Source organism: Ostrinia furnacalis, unplaced genomic scaffold (genome assembly GCF_004193835.3).
Source record: "Ostrinia furnacalis isolate ACB-3 unplaced genomic scaffold, ASM419383v2 OfSCF5861, whole genome shotgun sequence".
NCBI lineage: Eukaryota > Metazoa > Arthropoda > Insecta > Lepidoptera > Crambidae > Ostrinia > Ostrinia furnacalis.
Window position 1 is genome coordinate 118,413 of NW_021136100.1, and position 20,816 is coordinate 139,228.

The 20,816-nt window shown below is 36.3% G+C and overlaps 1 protein-coding gene and 1 long non-coding RNA gene across 2 annotated transcripts in view; both read right to left on the reverse strand.

Annotated features, from left to right (window-relative positions):
• Nucleotides 1–16,335, reverse strand: part of LOC114361637 (snake venom 5'-nucleotidase) — a 33,340-nt gene extending 17,005 nt beyond the window's left edge. Inside the window, exons 1-6 of the mRNA XM_028316751.1 lie at nt 16,068–16,335; nt 15,126–15,246; nt 14,001–14,108; nt 13,666–13,752; nt 13,167–13,333; nt 883–981 (exon numbers count right to left, since the gene is read on the reverse strand). Coding sequence (XP_028172552.1) covers nt 883–981; nt 13,167–13,333; nt 13,666–13,752; nt 14,001–14,108; nt 15,126–15,186 — 522 coding nt within the window. The 5' untranslated portion in view covers nt 15,187–15,246; nt 16,068–16,335. The remainder of the gene's footprint in view (nt 1–882; nt 982–13,166; nt 13,334–13,665; nt 13,753–14,000; nt 14,109–15,125; nt 15,247–16,067) is intronic.
• LOC114361638 (uncharacterized) lies at nt 11,964–12,651 on the reverse strand. The gene is made up of 2 exons (XR_003656610.1): nt 12,400–12,651; nt 11,964–12,122 (listed from the first exon to the last, which is right to left on the reverse strand). It is a non-coding gene; the product is annotated as an uncharacterized LOC114361638 (long non-coding RNA).
• Nucleotides 16,336–20,816: the final 4,481 nt, after the last annotated feature.

A 20,816-nucleotide genomic window follows, 5' to 3' on the forward strand; every position in this document is an offset into this window, starting at 1 on the left:
ATACATGATTTAGCATGAATTATCATGAATAATATTAACTACTTATTTACCTCTCAGTGTCTTGAGGCAACTTAAAAAAGTACATTCTGTGTTTTTATTATTATTTAGGCAGTTAAATACTGCACAGTATTTAGTACACCATTTTCTTTATTTTCTTCCATCATACACAAGAATACGCGTGCGTGAGTCAATGTTCGCTCGTATGTGAGGCCTTGTCGAATAGTATCCTGTAGGTGGGCCATCGTGCGTGTTTTGTTTTCGATGTAAACTCGCGGAGATGAACAGGCCTGCTATTACTCTTAAACTAACTGATCTATCTTAATCGTTATAGTTTTCCTTAAAAGTTCATAAAAAGCACTATTATTGTGATTTTTTCCAGATTTTTCTTGCACTTTGTCGGCGTAATTAATATACATATCTCTACAAAATTACAGCTCTCTAGTGTTAATAGTTTCCAAGCAAAACCTCGGACGGACAGACAGACATGACGAAACTATGAGTTCCTTGTCAGTACTACGGAACCCTAAAAATGCTGGTTATAAATAAACAATCTGTATATTTTACATAAATCAGACCATTTTGGTGATTTCTTTATGCAGAACAAGGTATGTGTTTGACCGGAATCGCACCTGATGTTAAGTGAGATGCAGTCTAGGATGGTACATTTATCTGCTCTGTAAGTGCCTATTCACTCTCGCCTTAAAAAGGCCGAGATTGTAGTGTTCGAGAAAGACTGCAGCAGGCAGCGAATTCCAGTCCCTAGCTGATCTAGTTTCCTTGTAATTGAGTAGTTCATATTATTATCTATCAGTTAAGGGAATCTATCTAAGTACACTGATAGTTTATGGTGTATCTTTTCACTATAGATTACCTGGTACTTACTTCTTGTTTTAGCTGCGACGCCAGTTTGGTGCCCGCCTGCAGAAAATCTATGAACGTGACCTCTTCAGGGTTTATCGTCGCTAGAGTTTCTAACCATTCCTGTAACAAAGAACGTAATTAGAAAACATTCTATGCAATATACATCATGTACAAATAATAGCTGTTGCCAGGCCTAGCCCCTATGGGCATATGGCATTTGGAATATACAGGGTGTTTGGCGGAAGGTTAGACAAACTTCGTGGATGTATAGGTAAGGTCATTTTAAGAATACAAGTTCGCCCATTTGACCCTAAGTGAGCTACTTTTTTTTTAATTGCGATTTTTGTTTTTATTTAATATTTTCCGAAATTTGATCTAAAAACTGCTTTAATTTTTTTCCTCGCGTATTTTCAACCGCTTTACCGAAGTTTGTCTAACTTTCCGCCAAACACCCTGTATACTGCGCTATCAGCCAATATATGTAGATATCTAGGTCAAAATCTTTGACTGTTTAAAAGCCCAACAGATGAGGTTTGATATCAGCCTAGGAAGAACCAACACAATAATTCCTGAGTTCTTTCAGTTCAATTTTGTGACGAGACGAATGCTTTGAAGCAAGCTAGAAAAGATTTTTGTTAGGTAAATGTTACCTGTTCCACCAGCCCTATGAGTCCAATCTTGTGGCCATTGCACATCAGTGCATGGGTAATCTTTCCGTCACCAAGCGGACGGCCGGTCTCATTGTCTATGTGTTATGAAAAGTTAATAATATGCAATGTNTTATTACTATAGGTACGTATAATTTTAGTAGAAAGAAAGGTCATTGAATGACTAAGTGACTCACTCACTCATCACGAAGTCTCAGAAACTACAAGTCTCAAAAGAGTTCTCATAGGGTTAGGTTAATGGTCTATTCCACCTGGCTTTGATCACCAAGATGATCAAAGTGTACTCCAGTTAAATTATTTTTTTAGTGTTCTTTGATCACCTATAAATAAATCATACCTCTGAATTGTCACAAGTCAGATACATGTCCAATTTGTTTAATGCGGTTTTTAGAAAATATCAAAAATGTTACAAAACAAAATATGTAGTACAACAATTGGACATGTGACTATTCAGAGGAGGTGTGATTTGTTTGTAGATGATCAAAGGACACTAAAATAATAATTTAACTAGAGTCCACTTGGCTCACCCAGGACAGAATATCCGTGGGTGATCAAAGGCACAGAATAAATTCAAAGGACACTAAATTGTCGCTGTAAGTCCATTTTGATCACCTGGCTGATCAAATCCAGGTGATCAAAGTGGAATACACCTCCTTTTAGAACGTAGGTAGTCACTAAGACGAAATTTTGCAAAATTCAACCCTTATGGGAGTTAAAATGGGGGCTGGAAGTTTGTATTGCAGTCCTCGGTTTTTAAAGTAAGAGACTTGAAAGTTAAAATGTATGCTCACTATGATCTCTAGATATTGTGGAGGTGTAGATACATATACTGTTCGGTACACTGTGGTACTGTGTACACATCGGTTTGCCGACGATATTGTATGTGGCAGAATCGTTGGAAGATCTTGGTACAATGCTCGAAGACCATAATCAATTTTCCCAACAGGTAGGCCTGAGGATGGACATGGACAAAACGAAGCTTATGTCGAATGTCCATGTTGCGCCCTACCCAGTTTCAGTTGGGAGCTCAATTCTCGATTGTCGACAAGTAGGTATGTCTACCTCGGATAAACGATCCAGCTAGGTAGGTGCAATTTCGAGAAGGAGGTCAATCGTCGAATCCAACTCGGCTGGGCAGCGTTCGGGAAACTACGCATCATCTTTTCGTCCAAAATACCTCAATGACCTAAAGACTAGAGTGTATAAGGGTATTTCTTCGGAGGCAAAATTTTCGATGTCTTTGGGTATAGTTCAGTAACCAACTAACAAAATGGCATGCAATATTTTTTTTCGTATAGCTTAGCTATAGCCCTATCTGGCGCAAATTATATTTTTGACATAATNATATATATAAATGAAATTTTAGACGTACTGAGGGGCACCCGATCACACGACCGCGCTTGTGTCGCTTAGTTTTATGGGCACTTCTTCGGAATCTCATTCTTCGGCTGATTCATATGGACAAATTTCATATTCACTTTTAGCCCCAACAGACATGCTTATATGAAAATAGACACACCAAATAACATATTTTTGAATGAGGGACTCGTTTTTGTAAAGTAGTTTTTAAGATATTGACGTTCAAATATTTTGTGCCCATATGAATCAGATTTTGTGACAGATGAATCAAAAATAGAAATAAAAAGCAAAAACTTCATGTAGATAGGCTTTGTATTCAAAAAATAATCATAAATAACAATATTTGTTATTACTAACAATAAAGGAACAAAAAAGATATCAACTTTTATTGAATGACATTTTGAAAATAATCATCGATATTCACTTTTGAAGAATACAAGTATGGTAAACTAATAAGAAATGATTCTTGTTTATTATTTATTGACTGAGCTAAACTTAAGTATTCTAGTAAAGGCACTTCTTGGTTAAACAGTCAATCATTTTAATTAGAATTAACAATCATGGTAATATATTTATAACAAAGTAACAAAAATAATATCAACTTTAATTAAATGGCATTTTCTACAATAATATAATCGTCCTTATTCACTTTCAAAAAAATAATACCTATAATAATTATTATGAACAAGTATGCTTAACTAATATGAAATGAAACATGTTTATTATCTTATTTTCATTAACTTAGCTATGTCCTTTTATAATTCTAAAATCACAGGAGTACAAAGTACAAACTAATTCTAATAATAGTCTTTTTCGACATAAGTCTTAGTTAATCAGTCAATTATTATTACCTAATTAGAATTAACAATCACAGTAGTGTAGATAATACTAACAATAAAGTAACAAAAATGAGATCAACTTTAATTCAATGATAATAATTCTGTCAATATGATGAGCGTAATCTTCTCACAACGAAATATTTTTTTTAAATATAATAATATAACAACAATCTAAATAATAATAATATGGTAAATTTATATAAATGAAGCCAATGTTAATTATTAAGGGACTACAAGAAATATTTTCTTGGCTGTTTGCAAGGGATACTTAAAATATTCTTAGAACCTTTTTCTTGTCGATAAGATTTTAAGTTTTTGGAGGTAGAAGGTGTAATCATATCTTCACTATCAGCATTTTCACGTTTGTCACGAAGAGGCTTTTTAAACACAAAAATTTCCTCATCATCAGAATCTGAGTCATCTTCCACTTTTTTCTGATGAAGGGTCGAAAGTATATCTCTGGTGAATTTTGGAGTTATGAGTTTTTCATCAATTGACGAAGTCTCCATCCAAAAGCTGTCATCATCAGCAAGGTCGAGGTCTTGTTGGGCTATATCCGAATCTTGTCTAATCTGAACTTCAGTAGCAGACACTTGGCTACGTTTGATCAAAGAGCTGCATTTAGCTTTCTTAGATGTCAAATTTCTATTATTAGCGGATTTATTTGTGTTAACACCACTCTGTTGTTTATTATCTTCTATGGTATAAAAACCAATATGTTGACCGTGAGGACATTCAAGGGCTTCTTGTGAACAATTGTCGTAGCTACAACTAAGTTCTCTCATAGCTAAAGTATGAAGCTGATTGGCACTCCACACAATCTGATGTATTTTCATGGTCCCGCGGAATTCCTTTAAATTTTCGGGAATGAGCATATCTTTCTCTAATATGCCCGACTCATGAATCACTTCTATAATAACTCCTGGACAACGTTCTTTTAGGTGTTTGACAAGAATCTCAATGTTTGGGATGTCATTTCCTCTTGCAACTATTTGATCAGCGGTCCGTTTTAGAACTCCTCCCACACCATCAGGGGCTCCTTTTCCATGTCCTTTTTCCGAATAGTTCCACACTAATAATCGCAAACTTGGAAAGTACCAGTGCATTTTAGCCATTATATAAAACATTTTGCGATTTCGGTATTGCGCCGATGGCGAATCCGAAATAAAGTGAAATGTTGTTACACCCGGCACTTCGTTTTCAAGAAATCGGAGAATTGGCTGTAAATGTTCCCAAATTGCAACAGCATCATGGCGTAAACATTCGCTGATCGTACAGTATGACTGTTTACACAGTTTTCCATATTTTATATAATATATAACAGAAGTGTGCAATGTTACCTGTTGCCTGGAACTGCCAAAGTGAAAAGATTGAATCTCGGAGGCGTATTTCGTATTGTAATTTTCGCTGAAATCACAATGGATTATCGATTCGTCCGGTTTTAGGTCTTGTTTTAGTTTTTTTATGAAATTATGTTGAGAAATAATATTTGCACAGTGACGCATGTAGGGTACTAAAAGTTTTTCAAAATATTTTATCAAATCCTTGGGATGCGCTGTGACCCTTTCCTTAACTGTTTGATGCGTAACTTTTTCTTTTGTGTCTTTAACGTAAGTTTTTTTCACTTTGTTCCAAATCCAATAGTATATTTCTTTGGTGTTGTCAAATTCCATATAATTTATAATCTTGGTTTTGCAACTATCACAATTCTTGGCCAGACATTGAACATTCCTGGGATTGCAACATAGAGATTGTAGAATCTCATTCACAGATTTTTCCTCAATCAGATTATTTTTCCGAAGTGCTACTACGACCAGCTCCATATTTTCATGATCTTTACACAAACATGTTTCTCGATTATTTACGGTTGGTACACGTACCCAAAATGGACGAAGCTTGCAAAATGCACTATAGCTTATTTTGTGCACAGGATTAGTTTCAAGATACTTTTTATGTAGATTCTGCAAGCTGTCTGTAAGATATCGCTTTTGTTTTCTTATTTTTCCTCTGGTGACAAATTCTTTTTTTCCCGCGCACATTCAACTGTTTTTATCTTCTTCGAAAAACATTGTGACTTTTTCTTTGATAGCGGTAGTACAGGGTTCAACCACCAGATGTATTTTTTCGTCCTCAGATATATTTTTCTTTTGTCTTTTATGTGGTTCTGTTACCCGCTTAGCATTTTGTAAGCGTTTTATCATTCTCCTGAAATTTTCATTGACCCTTTTAAGTTCTTCAATTTTTTGGTCTTTCAATTTTAGTTCTTTATTGTATCTATAATGAAACTTGCGTAAAATATGTTTCCAAGGCGATTTCTTTTTAACACATGTTTCCCGTGCAGTTTCTTTATAAACTTTTCGGCGGATGACACGTTGTGGAGATGATGTGATGCTACTTTGAGGGCTGAGTGTCCTCGGTGAATCTGATATCGAAGTACATGGTGAAGGAGATTTTATTGTTCTTGGCGGGACCTCAGCGCTGAATGAGACATCACTTTCATTTTCTGTAAGGTTCAAATCTAGTTCTAATATCCTCTTTTGTCGTACTGTGGATCTTGTTGTACGTGAGGAAAGTGGTGAAGACTGAGTTACCGGTATTACGCGTGATGAGTTAGAAATTTCCGGAGATCTTGGCATACTCGCAACTTCTGGAGGTAATGGTAATTCCAAATCTAAAGGATCATTTAATATGGTATTGTCTTCTGGATCACGTTCGTCTATAATTTCAACTTCTGAATGAATATAACTTTCTTGCAGTTTCTTTTTTGCATACCATCTCTTAGTACTTTCTCTGCTTTTCTTCCTTGCAATTTTTTTTTGTTTGGGTGTCAAATTCTTAACTGATACGACTTTACCTTGTGTCTTTCTTTTCAAATATATTTCTTTCAGTTTTAATTTCCATAGAGCATACTTGTCTGGATCTTTTCTTATGTTTTCCATCCTTCTACGTTCTGCGAGCCTCTTTTTCTCCTTTCTTTGTTCTTTACTTTGTGGCATTGTTGTAAACTGCAATATTAAAATAAATATTTTAGGTTTTTATGATTTTATCATTGGAATGTTAATGTAAACAATGCTATTTAAATAATACTGGTCCCAATTTTATTATTTTTATATTTTTTCATTTACGAAGTTGAGTAACCACATATTTATAGACGTTTCAAAGTTTTTAACATAAAAATAAACAGAAAATGTTTTACTGATTATAAAATCTACACTTATAATATTATAAAGAGGAAAACTTTGTTTGTTTGTTTGGTTGTAATGAATAGGCTCAAAAACTACTGGACCGTTTTTAAAAAATCTTTCACCATTCGAAAGCTACATTATCCACGAGTAACATAGGCTAAATTTTATTTTGGAAAAAAATAAGGTTTTGTAAAATATGTAGATAATGTAGTTCACGCGCGTGAAGCCGCGGGCGGAAAGCTAGTTTTATATAAAACTATGCACTGCACAATGATTAAGTTTATTAGTACCCTCAATTAAATAAAATGTCTATTCTTAAATTATTAATTGTATGTATGATCGCATAATATACTTATTAATATCAAATTAGCAATAATTAAAATCTATTCATGTATTGTAATAATAGTTCATTAAAATAATACATTTTTAAGTAAAAAAAAACACTCGTTTAATGCTTAAGAAGGGGAAAAACTGATTTATATGGACCGTTTGTCCATATTAATCAGGCACAGATGAATCAGGAATTTGCCTACAATCATCCATAACTCATCATACATATCGACTTCAGTATTAATATTTTTCTAGGCGAATCTAAAACCTAAAAGCATCACGCTAAACTCAGATAGAAGTTTTAAATCATTAAAATAAATTTTATAAACTGGGCATTGTAATCAGCATGACACCTGAACCAAGCACAGATGAATCAGATATTTACCTTCGTAACTCCACGATCTTAGCCACCAGCCGCACGTCCGCTTCCTAGCTCGTTCGTTACACCACTGGCTTCCCCCCGCGCGGGAAGCCAGACTCTCATTGTTAATACCTAACTAGGTACGGTCAAGAGAAGCTCGCGCCATATCAATCAGCATTTTACGCCGGACACTTCTTATCTAATTATTTATGAACATACTAACGAAGTTATAACTAATACATATTTTTTTTGTAAAAGGACAACTCATTGCCTTTCGAAATAATTTTTATTTATATTGATATATCAAAAGGGAAAAGCGACATCAACCATTTTGTTCCGGAAAATGGCCAACGGACACACCATATGAATCAGAGAATCACACTTCAAATATTTTTATTTAGTACAAAGATAGCAATTATTTCAAAAATGCAATTTGCGCCATATAGGGACAAAGCTAAGCTATTCTAAAAAAAATATTGCATGCCATTTTGTTAGTTGGTTACATAGCTATACCCAAAGACATGGAAAATTTAGCCTCCGAAGAAGTACCCTTATACATTTCCTAATACAATATTGGAATTCTATAAAATTCCTAGGAAAAGTATACATGTCCTAGGATATGTGCGTATTAAAAAATCTCTGAAGCAATATTTTATACATTTCCTAAATAGCTTCGGAATTGTATACATTTCCTAGGAATAGTATACAATTCCTAGAATTCATACATTTCCTGTAACATATANGGATGGAACTTCAGTTAAACCTGAGGATGAAGTACAACGAAGTCGTTGGGAGGCTCAGGATGCGAAAGCTCAAATGTTGTTGGTCACAAGAATGTCGGAAGAAGTCATGCTACATATCATTTCGTGTGAGACCTCAGCTAGTATGTGGCAGAAATTACTGAGTGTCTATGAACAGAAATCCGAAACAAGCATCCACATAATACAACAACGTTTCTTCCAATTCAAATACGATGAAAATTCAGATATGTCCGTATTTTTATCGAAGATACAGGAGATACAAAACCACCTGAAACAGCTCGGCGAAGCAATATCTGAGAAGTTTGTTATAACTAAGATTTTGATGTCGTTACCGGAAGATTATAAACATTTTGTCTCGGCTTGGGAATCCGCTCCAGACGATAAGCAAACCTATGATAACCTAGTCGCCAGGTTGTTAATAGAAGAAGAGAGAATTAAAGAAAAAGGCGGAAGCTCGCAATCATCGGCAGCGTTTGTGGCTAAAAAAACAAACAGAAAAACTGTCAAGTGTTTTAAATGTAATAAACTAGGACATTATATAAGTGAGTGCCGATTTAATAAGACTGATGACTTTCGTAATTCCAAGGATCATCATTTGGAAGTGAGGTGTTATTACTGTAATAAGCCAGGACATATAAAAAGTCAGTGCCGTTTTAGAAAGGACAAAAAAGGTAATGCATTCGTGGTCATGGACAAAATTAGTGAATCTAGTGCATATTTTAATAAAACAAAATGGCTGGTGGACTCGGGTGCAAGCGAACATATGTGTTGTGATTACGAACTATTCAATTCATATTGTTCCGTAGAAGGCAAATATGTAACTGTGGGAAACGGAACGCAAATTAGTGTCAAGGGCAGCGGACAGGTGGCAGTACAAGTATGGAACGGAAACGAATGGATCAACACTACCATAGACAACGTACTACATGTTCCCGAACTGTCAACCAATTTGTTCTCTGTGAACCGCGCAACAAGTAAAGGTTATGTTATTGTGACAAGTGAAAATGAATGCAAGTTTTATAGAGAAAATATGGTGATGGCAGTTGCTGAGCGTAATGGGAGCATGTATTATTTGAACTTTCGTTACCATAATACGTCCGAAGCCAACGTTGCGGAAATAAAGCGTTCAGTTTTGCACGAATGGCATGAAAAAATGGCGCATCAAAACATGACTTATGTGAAAGAAGTGTTGAAGAACAATAAAGTTGATATTTGTACTCAATTGTCCGACTCGGCGACATGCGAAAGTTGCATGAAGGGTAAAATTCACCGTCTGCCTTACCCTAGAAGTGAAAATGTTAGCTCCAGGACATGTGAAATAATTCATGCAGATACATGCGGACCGATGGAAGAGAGTTCTATTGGGGGTTCGAGGTATTTCGTCGTGTTCAAGGACGATTTTTCAAAATACAGGGAAGTGTGTTTTGTTAAAGGAAAACATGAAATTAAACTGTGTATTAGAAATTTTATTGCTCGAGCTGAAAATGAGACTGGAAACCGAATTAAGATTTTTCGTACTGATAACGGAACTGAGTTCGTAAATAACGAGGTACGAGAAATGTTTCAGGCAAGAGGAATAGTACATCAAACATCAGTGACTTTTACTCCAGAACAAAATGGTCGAGCTGAACGAGAAAATCGAATTTTAGTAGAAGCGGCCCGATCAATGTTATTTGCAAAAAATTTACCTACCAAACTATGGGCAGAGGCGATAAATACAGCAGCATATGTAATTAACAGAACTGGAAAAAGCTCAGTTGATGGAAAAACTCCATATGAGTTATGGTCAAACAAAACATTTGATATCAACAACCTTAAAGTGTTTGGTACTCCAGTGTATGTCCATATACCGAAAGAAAAGAGGCGTAAGTGGGACCCTAAAGGTGAAAAGGGTATTTTAGTTGGTTATGGAGAGACAACTAAAGGATACAGAGTATTTTTCCCACACTTGAATACTGTAGAAACAAAAAGAGATATTGTTTTTGTGAAAGAAAATAAAGAACAAGAACCAGAGTCGACAACAGTGCCATATGTATACAACAAAGTGGAGGAGTTCAATCCGGATGATGCAGGGAAGGAGGATGCTGAAGATCGAGCGCAACTTGTTGAAGAAGATGATAACACAATGAATACCTTACAGAGTGATTCAGAGGGCAGCTTATATGAACCAAGTGATAGTAGTGAAGGCGAAAATTATGAAAATCCACCCATAAACCATGAAAACAAGCGTGTCAGAAAGCAGACTCAATTCTTTAATTGTAATAATGTTTTGGTAGAAGATTGTGAGCCTAAATCGTATGAGGAGGCTATGAGAAGTCCAGAGGCATCTGAGTGGAAGAAAGCGATCCAGAGGGAACTACAAACATTAAAAGAAAATAATACATGGACAGTGAGTGATCTACCAGGTAATCAGAAAGCAATTAGTACTAAGTGGGTATTTAAAATAAAACAAAACAACAATGATATTCAATATAAAGCTAGGTTGGTAGCACGAGGTTTTGAGCAGGAAAATGTATTGAGTTATAGTGAAATATATGCCCCCGTGGCTAAGTTGGCTACTTTTAGACTGTTTATAGCTATTGCAACAAAATTCAACTTACCTGTATATCAAATGGACGTTACGGGAGCATTTCTATATGGGGAAATAAATGAAAGTGTATACATTAAATTACCTGATGGAGCCTATGAAAATTCCAATTGTATTGTAAAGCTAAATAAAGCATTGTATGGCTTAAAGAAGTCACCAAAGTACTGGAATGATAAGTTCAACTCTGTGCTAATTAGAGAAGATTTTAAAAGATCTGAATGTGATCCTTGTTTGTATTCTAAATGTAATAAAACTGAAAAGATTTATGTACTTATATATGTTGACGACTTATTGATTTTTGGTAGTAATGAAGATTCTGTGTCACATTTAAAGTCAGTATTAAAAAAGGAATTTAAAATGAAAGATTTGGGTCTGGTCTCTGATTTTTTAGGAATTAATGTAAAGCAAAATTTAGAAACTCGTGTTACAGTATTATGTCAAAGAAATTATTTGGAAAATGTTCTTAAAAGATTCAATATGTATGAATGTAAACAAATTAGCACACCTATGGACCAGAATTTTAATGTAAAGGAATTTGAGAATAATAAGTGTTCAACTGAAACTGAAAATTTATGTAGACAAATAATTGGATGTTTGATGTATGCAGCTTGTGGTACCAGACCAGACATTTGTGCTGCAATATCAATCTTAAGTAGATATCAAGATAGAGCTAGTAACATGTTATTAGTAGCTTTGAAAAGAGTTCTGCGATACATCAAACACACATTAGACTATAAATTGATTTATAATTGTAATGATGAGGAGTTGGTGGGATTTTGTGATGCTGATTGGGGAGGAGACCTAACAGATAGGAAATCTACCACAGGTTACTGTTTTAAGTATGCAAACTGCCTGATCTCTTGGTGCTCAAAGAAGCAAAGCACAGTTAGTATTTCTTCCACCGAGGCCGAATATGTAGCAATGAGTATGGCAGGAGCTGAGGCATGTTGGCTAAGCAATATGTTGTGCGATTTTAATATAAAAAATGTAACTCCAGCTATCTTATTCTGTGACAATCAGTCTGCCATGGTTATTGCTAATACCAACACTGTTAAGAGATTAAAACACATAGATATTAAGTATCACTTTATTAGGGAACTTATTGAGAAACAAAAAGTATGTCTTAAATATGTGAAAACTGAGGAGCAAATTGCTGATATGTTGACCAAACCTTTGAAAAATAATACATTGTTAAAATTTGTAAATATGTGTGGTTTAAAGTAACTCAACTGCATAGAATGTTATTAGAGTACCTATTGTTTTAGTAGTTGCATTGCAAAGTTCATTCCTCAGTAGATAATTTAGTTTAAGTTAATAGTAATTAAGTATCCAGATTATTACATTGAGAGGGGGTGTTATGAAAAGTTAATAATGTGCAATGTAATATGGTCTAGGTGCGAGTGAGACAGAGATATCGTCTTCTCACTCTAANGATATGTTGACCAAACCTTTGAAAAATAATACATTGTTAAAATTTGTAAATATGTGTGGTTTAAAGTAACTCAACTGCATATAATGTTATAAGAGTACCTATTGTTTTAGTAGTTGCATTGCAAAGTTTATTTCTCAGTAGATAATTTAGTTTAAGTTAATAGTAATTAAGTATCCAGATTATTACATTGAGAGGGGGTGTTATGAAAAGTTAATAATGTGCAATGTAATATGGTCTAGGTGCGAGTGAGACAGAGATATCGTCTTCTCACTCTNTCTCAGTAGATAATTTAGTTTAAGTTAATAGTAATTAAGTATCCAGATTATTACATTGAGAGGGGGTGTTATGAAAAGTTAATAATGTGCAATGTAATATGGTCTAGGTGCGAGTGAGACAGAGATATCGTCTTCTCTCTCCAACTGTCATGGCGGTTGTTCTGTATTTGGTTACGAGTTGCTAAAAGTTAATAAATACATTTTGTCAAGTTTAAGCCCATTTTTCATTTATATTTTATCTAATCTGCAGTATACACGCNTATGACGTTTGATATCAGCCACGGGAAACTAAACTTATACCATTGCTTTTAGGGTCAAAACTCTTAACTTCTCACCAGTTCCACCAGCCCTATGAGCCCAATCTTGTGTCTATTGCACATCAATGCATGGGTAATTTTTCCGTCGCCGAGCGGGCGTCCGGTTTCGTTGTCTATGACGTTTGATATCAGCCACGGGAAACTGAACTTAGACTTAATGCTTTCAAGGTTGAAAATCGCCTACTCCTTACCTGTTCCACGAGCCCTATGAGCCCGATCTTGTGTCCATTGCACATCAATGCATGGGTAATTTTTCCGTCGCCGAGCGGCCGTCCGGTCTCGTTGTCTATGACATTTGACATCAACCATGGGAAACTGCACTGTGCCACTAATCCTGAGAGGACTTCCAGGCCGAAATCTGAAAATAGATTTTTTTTAAACTCAGAATGAATCTAAAAGATTGTGCAAGGCCTTTACAGTAACTTCAAATAGTAATGAAGAACGATACATACAATAAATGCTTAGGGGCATAATTTTGATCGGCCATAAAAATAAATTGAATTTATTTTACAGATTGTTTATTTAGGTACTTGTATTTTTTTATCATTGCGACTATGTTTCGGTGTTAGGAATTAATACATTTTTTTTAGTTTAGTTTTTTTATTGATTTCAGGGTCTTTTTATTTTTAAAGAAACACTTATCTACTAGAGTATTTATTCACATATTTATTGCAAGTATTTTTGACTTACCGAAATCATGGTTCCCAAATACTGCGCAGTGCGTCCCAATTTCGTTCAACACTGGAACCATCTGTTCCCCTTTTGTGAATGTGCTTACTGGAAATAAAATAATAGTAGACTAAATACATATAATATTAATGTATTAATTAAACATCTTAGCTAAATAGTTGTTGACGGGTAGGGGATTGGAATGAGATTGGATTATTAACTTAACTTTTAATAAGGTGTCATCGTTTCGTTATAATGGCCTGAGTAACATAGGCAACATTTAAACCGACTTGAACAATAGTGGCTATTCCGTCCGTAGTAGGGTTAGTTTTTTAAACTATTTTAAGTCAACTTACACATGCTTGGAGAAAACGCGTCTCCACTGAAGAGTACCAGAGGGTTCAAATGCTGCAGCGCCTTGACGGCTGTGCAGAACCTTAGGGCACCTCCCACTGGCTCCGTGTCTGGCAAAAAACAGTTCTTGATCAGAATATACCTTTATAATACTTAAGGGTGTAGTGTAGGTATACCCAATAGATCCTTCGGGCTACGAAATGTTTCGAACCTTTTGACCCGAGTTAAAGGGCCCGAAGCGTTCTGAAGTTTGAAGTCTTAGGGCTTGTTCTCACGGAGATATCTCGTTGCATGCATGACAGGGCAGGTTAGGTTAGGTTAGGGTAGGCAGGTTAGGTAGGTTATTTGACCACAATCGCAACTAGTGTTAAGTGGGATGGAGTCTAGGATGGCAAATATCTGCCAAGTAAGTGCCCATTCACTCTAGTCTTGAAAAGCCCCGGATAGTAGTGTTCGGGAAAGACAGGACTAAAGAACTTTTTGCAGGTTCCCGTTTAGAAGTATACGTGTTTTAATATCACGTTCACACGAACTTCTCGTTTGCAGTGTCCCCGAAAAAACAGATCCTCTCGAACTTTAATTCATCTGCACATAGAGACAATATTTCTAGACTTTATTCCAGCGATTATAGTAAAGTTAATTAGTTTTTCAAATATACATAACTATGTATTTGTTCAGTTTTCCGGGATCCTACAAAACTGGATTCAATAAAATTGGATTTCCGTGGGAACGAGCCCTTTGTCTGATTACACTCCTCGGCTAACTTCGGTACTTTGTCGAAGCGTGTAGAGTAACGGGAATATTCCCACCTCTCGTTCCCACCGCTGCAACTCCTGTGTAGCCAGGATCTACAGCTTGATCGCCAATAAAAACCCAACCAGTGAAGGTCAAGTTTGTCCCGACGGAAAGTTAAACTGTCATTGGAACCGCAACGAAATGAACATATGTAGGAGGAGTGCCCTGCGTGCCCAAACAACTGCACGCAGAAAGATTTAACGAAGGCTACTGACAACGCCATTCTTGTGGCGGAGTTTTGGGCTAACGCTGTGTAGGTTTGTTGTCGACACGACAGGAAGAAGAAGAAGGAGTTTGAAGAGACTAGTGTGGCTGAGATAAAGATTACTTACTTGTGGTCTGTTCAATGTTGTAGACATCGTTGTAGTGGACGATGACCACTTCATCCCCCATCCCCCGGCCTGCCAGGCTGCTAACAGCCCGTCTGCCGACCTGACGCACCTCCAGCGATGCCTGGAAACCAAAATATACTTTAAATGGTTGCTTTTAAGGTTCAGTATTGAAACTATCTTGAGGGTATTGGTAATAGAGAAGTCGATGAGAAGAGATGAATGCCTAGAACCAAAATCTACTTTAAATGGTTGCCTGTAAGGTTCAGTATTGAAACTATCTTGAGGGTATTGGTAATAGAGAAGCCGATGAGGAGAGATGAATGCCTAGAACCAAAATGTACTTTAAATGGTTGCCCTTTAGGTTTACTATTGAACTACAATCTTGATGGTATTGGTAATAGAGAAGCCAGTGAGAAGAGATGAACGCTAGCCAACGGAAAGTTGACTTTAAGTGGTTATGCTTGAGGTTCAGTATTGAACTGCCACCTGATACTAGTGGAGGGTACAACTTAAAGTAGGTACAGCGCACTTTCAGGGATGCATGGAATTTGGCTAAAATTCAACTATAAATGGTTGCCCATGAGATTCACTATTTGAACAACCGTCTAATACTAGTGAAGGGCATCACTTACATTACGGACCTCCAGAAAAGCCTGGTGTCTAACGAAAATTTAATTTCATAGGATATTCAGATAGATTCAGCAATATTTATTTACGTGCTCTTGTTGGGAATGGATCTTAAATCAGGAAGAACCAATTAAATTAGAGTCGGGAAGTTATTTGGTCAGTCAAATTTTTTATAGTCCGGGCACTGTGCACATGTGAAGTGCTCATTATTTATTGCTTGTGAAAGAAGATAAAGTACTTTTAGCTATTTTAAAATATTTTAAAACGAAACAAACATGAACGAAAACCTCCGCAATCTAAAAATAGCAAACTCACCTTGAAATACCGTTTAATCTTATTATGTAACTTTTTAACACACAAAAATATGACAATATCGTCAAAATACACGTTGTACTACACAGCACACCACAGTGAATCAAGGCGGACTAATCTAAAAACCGAGTTCGCCGGCCTCATCGATTTGTTTGCGTGACAAAAATATCTTTGTAACGGTATAAAATGTCTATTATTATCACTAAAGACCTAAATAATTAGTTAGCGTCTCCCCAAAATAAAAGCTAGACTCTATAACCTAAAATTATGGAACGGTGCGTAAGGATGTGACTCTAGTGGGCAACTGCGATGGATATGCGGTGTGAGGAAGCATTCGGTGTGAAATGGTGCGAGACCCTCGCCAGGCAGACTAGACAGCGCGTCTGCGGATAAGGCCCGGTTTCCACCAAAGCGGATAGGACAGAAGTGTTTTGAATCACCAATTAGATTTCATTATTTCCATTTCTTTTCTCCGCTCCGCACAGCTCCGCTAGACTTTTTTTAAAAATCAGTCATATTACAACTACTTCTATTTTAAATAGCGTCGTGTAACTCTCCAATAGAAGATACAGGGAATATCACGCGATAGAGCTGGTCCTTCTAAGTTTCAGATTTGATCTACTTATCTGAAAAGCAATTTCTAAATTATTTTTTTATTAGTGAGAATACAGTACTCTTAATGTAATAACCAGTTATTGTGTTTAAATGAGTATTTCTTTATCAATATTTTCTAGAAATTGTCTAAAGCATCGCTTGACTAAAGCAAAGCTTTGGTGGAAACGCGACCTTATGAACTAGAATGACCTTGGCGCTATCAGAGGAAACTGAACTCGGTGTAGGCGGGCTTTTTGCAAATGTATGGAAATGGAAATGTATGAAACATGCTACGAGACTTCCTCCCTCAAAAACTAAAGCTCTGCAGTATTTTTCACTGTTTGAGATACACTGAGAAATGGATTGTTTCTATTACTTAACGAAATAAATATAATACTTTAGTTAAGAACGTTTTGTATGAAGAAGGAATTACTAAGACTAAATGTAGCAATAATAATTAACATAACTTTAAGAACAAGAACTTTTGCACGTCGAATGCGACAGAATATGCTGGAATTAATTAAATTAACACCAATCTGTAACCATGTTCTTGCAAATACATGATTTTATTATTATTTATTATTATTTTATTTATTATACTATTTTCGACCCCGGTCCTAATGAAAATCAGCGTCATGTGACACAAGCTGAGACGGTGACCTTTTTGCTGCTGTAACTGTAACACTCCTATTCTCTTCTATACGTAACGTTTTTTATTCTATTCTTCCGTATAGCATAGAATAAAACTTAAACTCAATTGTATGCACAGATTGAGGCTTTATATTGGCTGAATTTCAATGTTTAGTAGTCCAATCACAGAGTAGAGACTATGATCACAGGGTTGAAACTTGAAATTATGACTGAAATTGAGTCTAGTTTTGACCTTTGTTTGTAATTAAAGTCTGTATCACCTTTTATTTACACAGCAAATAAAAGTTGATGACTTCATTAGCATCAAACAGTATTTTTTCTTATCTGTAGCTTATTAACTGTTTTACTTTTATTATCAGTTATTGTTCCAGGAAAAACTAAGGAAAAGGCGTTGTTTTTATCCATAATGCTTATTGTTTCGCCTCCATCAACGACCATATCAATATTAATACAGCCATTATATTTCGGCGGCTGCGAAACGATGAACAATAGGCGATTGTAATATTTTTGTTGCAAAATAACCTCTATTGCAACGAGATAAGACGCTACTATTAAGCTTGATGTACCGGCGTCCGTACAAGGTCAGTACAATTTGACTTTTTTCACATGTCAAATAAAACAGCCAGTGTTGATTGATGTGTGGAATGAGAAAGCGTCGTAGCTCGCGTCAATAATACCTAATAAGGCTGCCGCGCCAGGCGAAAGTCGAGCTACAGAATAATATCAAGCGCCATGAGTACTTGTGAGCTATGATATGGAAAAGTCCAGCTTGAGTAGAATGTCCGGTCAAATAAAGCAAAGAGTCCGGCTTTTGTGTTTTGGACCTGGCAAAACTATTTGCGCTGCTCTTTCTCTTCTTTTTCTTCTTTTATTTTGGCAACGACTTGGTATTGAGAACCATGATTTCGCCAATGTCACGTAAACAGCTTTGACAGGGCACAAGCAAATGTAGCCAGTTTCTCTTTACCTGATCATCACTTACGATTAGGCCATAGGAAAAGAGCTTCCGTTTGTTTTAAAAAGCACATTGACTCGCTCGATAACATTAAACAAATGTTATCGAGCGAGTCAATGTAGCGAATTAGCGATACAGTTACAAATTTGGTTAGGTATACGAAAGGTGTAGACTAGCTTTTAAAATAAATTGTAAAAAAAGGATTTTTAGAAAAGACTGCTTGGCACTGTAACGATAATCAGGACGATCATCCTACAAAGAGGACTCAGTGGAAATGCATATTTTTACAAAATATCAAGAGTACCTACTTTCTGCCGAGGTTAAGTTGTTTGATGAGATGAACTGGCTGTTCTCTCTTTGCCTGTATCGTCGGTGGGTCCAGATAAATGGCGGCACCAAAGCAATTTGTGACTCTTGATGGTATTAAACGAATAGCGAGAATACACGCTCAATTGAACCGTTTTGGTAGCAAAATTGATCCCTCTATGACTGACGCTTATACAGGGTGGAAACGATAAGTGATCTCACTCGATTATTTCTAAACTATACAAGATATTTAAAAACTGATTACTGATCCTGAAAGTGCTTCACGAGCTCTTTCAAACGGTACCAATAATAGGTTTCAGAATAAACTGGAACTATCCGAAAATGAACAAAAAATAAATTACACTTCTAATATTGTGTGGTTGGCATACATTTAGTATGAAAGCTAGAAACATTGAATTTTCGGATAGTTCCAGTTCATTCTGTAACCGATTATTGGTACCGTTTGAAAGATTTCGTCAAGCACTTTCAGGATCAGTAACCAGTTTTTCGATATCTTGTATAGTTTAGAAATAATCGAGTGAGATCACTTATCGTTTCCACCCTGTAGATGATGGATCTGTTATATTTGATTACAGAGGATTTTAATGGATCAGTCTTCAGTATTATGGGTTAACTAGCTTTCCGCCCGCGGCTTCGCCCGCGTGGAATTTTGTCTGTCACAGAAAAACTTTATCGCGCGCGTCCCTGTTTCAAAAACCGGGATAAAAACTATCCTATGTTCTTTCCCGGGACTCAAACTATCTCTATGCCAAATTTCATCAAAATCGGTTGCGAGGTTTAAGCGGGAAAGCGTAACAGACAGACAGACAGACAGACAGACAGACAGACAGACAGACAGAGTTACTTTCGCATTTATAATATTAGTTGGGATTGTGCATGGTAGTAGTGGTAATCCTAAACTTAGAGTATGGTAAAATTTTCGTAGGAGTTCTTGTGTTACTATGTTCTTTCTGTCACTGTCACTAGGATGAAGACCTCAGTTCAGAGGCACGGTAATACTATCTATACAGTATTCCAACTCGGCCATATTTTTGAAATAAATGTCAACAGCCCCGCGGTACGTCACGGTATGACAACATGCGATAGGGCTGCTCACCTATAGTACCCATTCTAATTACGTCTAAGTACTTAGAATTTCTATCTAGTTTTGTGATTGTAATTTTTTATTTATTTAGACAAACAAAATACTTTGTGAATGGAATAGGATAAAAATGCTTGTTGTTTTGTGATTAGTAGATTGAATTTAAAAAAATATAGGTACTAAAATAATTTTGAATCTACTAATCATAATGAGTACTTAATGACCTGTTACTTTAATTTCAGGGGGGCGAAGTCGTGGGCCAAAGCTGGTTTTTTACATTATAATTTTCATTTCAAATCAAACTGACTGAAAATGACCATTTCTGACAGTTAATGACTAGTTTTTGACAAATTTGATCGTTTAAGACGGTCAGTCAAATTCCATCACCTTAGTCATTTTCAACGGTAGGCCATCGACGTCCGTTCGGCACATTCGCGACACCCCTAACTTTTGGATTTCGACCACGTCCCGAGATTTGAAATTCGAAGGAAAGCTCGCGTTTCGTCGGTTTATATGAAGTTACAATACTGTATGATATTATTACCGTGTCAGAGGCGACCATAGGAGACCACAATACTTCAAATAGGTGTCGGTATGCCGAACTGGCCGAATCAAAATCCGAGGAACGCGGGTTCGAACCCCGCTACGCTGGACTATTGTGGTGAATCCATTTGTAACAGAAGCATATTTAGGGGTAAACGATAGGTACTAAAGGGCACTCAAAAGTGGGTGGGGATTATCATTCAAAGGGCAATGAAGGAAGCGTGCTATGTTCGGAGTCTCTACGTGATCGAATCAGAAATGAGGAGATCCGTATAAGAATCAAAGCAACCGACAATAACCAGCAGAATTAATAAACTTAAGTGGCAGTGGGCGAGGCACATATCTTGTAGAACTGATGGCCATTGAGACAAAAAGTTATTGACCAATTAGTTAGGTAACATGTACTGGAAAACTAGTGTAGGCAGGCCTCCCACTCGATGGACCGATGACCTGGTGAAGGTCGCGGTAAGTACCTGGATGCGGGCAGCGCAGGACCAGTTGATATGAAATTCTTGGGGGAAGTTAGACTACTGGATAAAAGATTCCCTCAAGTTTTTTGGTTAAAATGGAACAAAATGTAATTTTATGACCTCTCTCAATG